This window comes from Cariama cristata, unplaced genomic scaffold (genome assembly GCF_000690535.1).
Source record: "Cariama cristata isolate BGI_N322 unplaced genomic scaffold, ASM69053v1 scaffold38730, whole genome shotgun sequence".
Taxonomy (NCBI): Eukaryota; Metazoa; Chordata; class Aves; order Cariamiformes; family Cariamidae; genus Cariama; species Cariama cristata.
The window spans coordinates 1711-2150 of NW_009593615.1; the positions used below are offsets into that span (position 1 = coordinate 1711).

General features: G+C 58.2%; 1 protein-coding gene across 1 annotated transcript in view; it reads right to left on the bottom strand.

The window, feature by feature from the left end:
- Positions 1 to 440, bottom strand: part of CNPY2 (canopy FGF signaling regulator 2) — a gene marked incomplete at both ends in the record, with an annotated part of 639 nt that continues 199 nt past the window's right edge. The window contains one exon of the mRNA XM_009695032.1: positions 1 to 171. Within this exon, the coding sequence (XP_009693334.1) occupies positions 1 to 171 (171 nt within the window). The remainder of the gene's footprint in view (positions 172 to 440) is intronic.

A 440-nucleotide genomic window follows, 5' to 3' on the forward strand; every position in this document is an offset into this window, starting at 1 on the left:
TCCATCAATTTTGACCCCGGAGAGGTCCATCTTGGTCCCATCATGGGAGATCACCCGGACATAGCTCTTCCGGTGCGTGGACGGATCCACTTTTTCCCCGTATTCCTTCATCTTCTCACATATCCGCTCTAGCAGCTCCGTCAGATGTGCCTCTGACCGGGCGTAGGGCACCTGCAGCACGAGCATGAGATCAGCGGGGTCAGGCCTTCAGACGTGACAGCAGAATAGGAACACCAGGCCAGCACCTTTCCCGGGAGCACTGAGAAAGGGCCAAACATCTCCACAGATGCCCTGGGAACATCATGGGGCTGCGCTGGCAACAGGCAGCAGAGGAAGCTGAGGAATGGGAGACAGGGCTCACCTAGCCCACACAGAGCACCTGACATGTCCAAACCCTCCCTTGTCTCCCCTGGTCTTTGATACGTGGCTGCTGCCCCCCC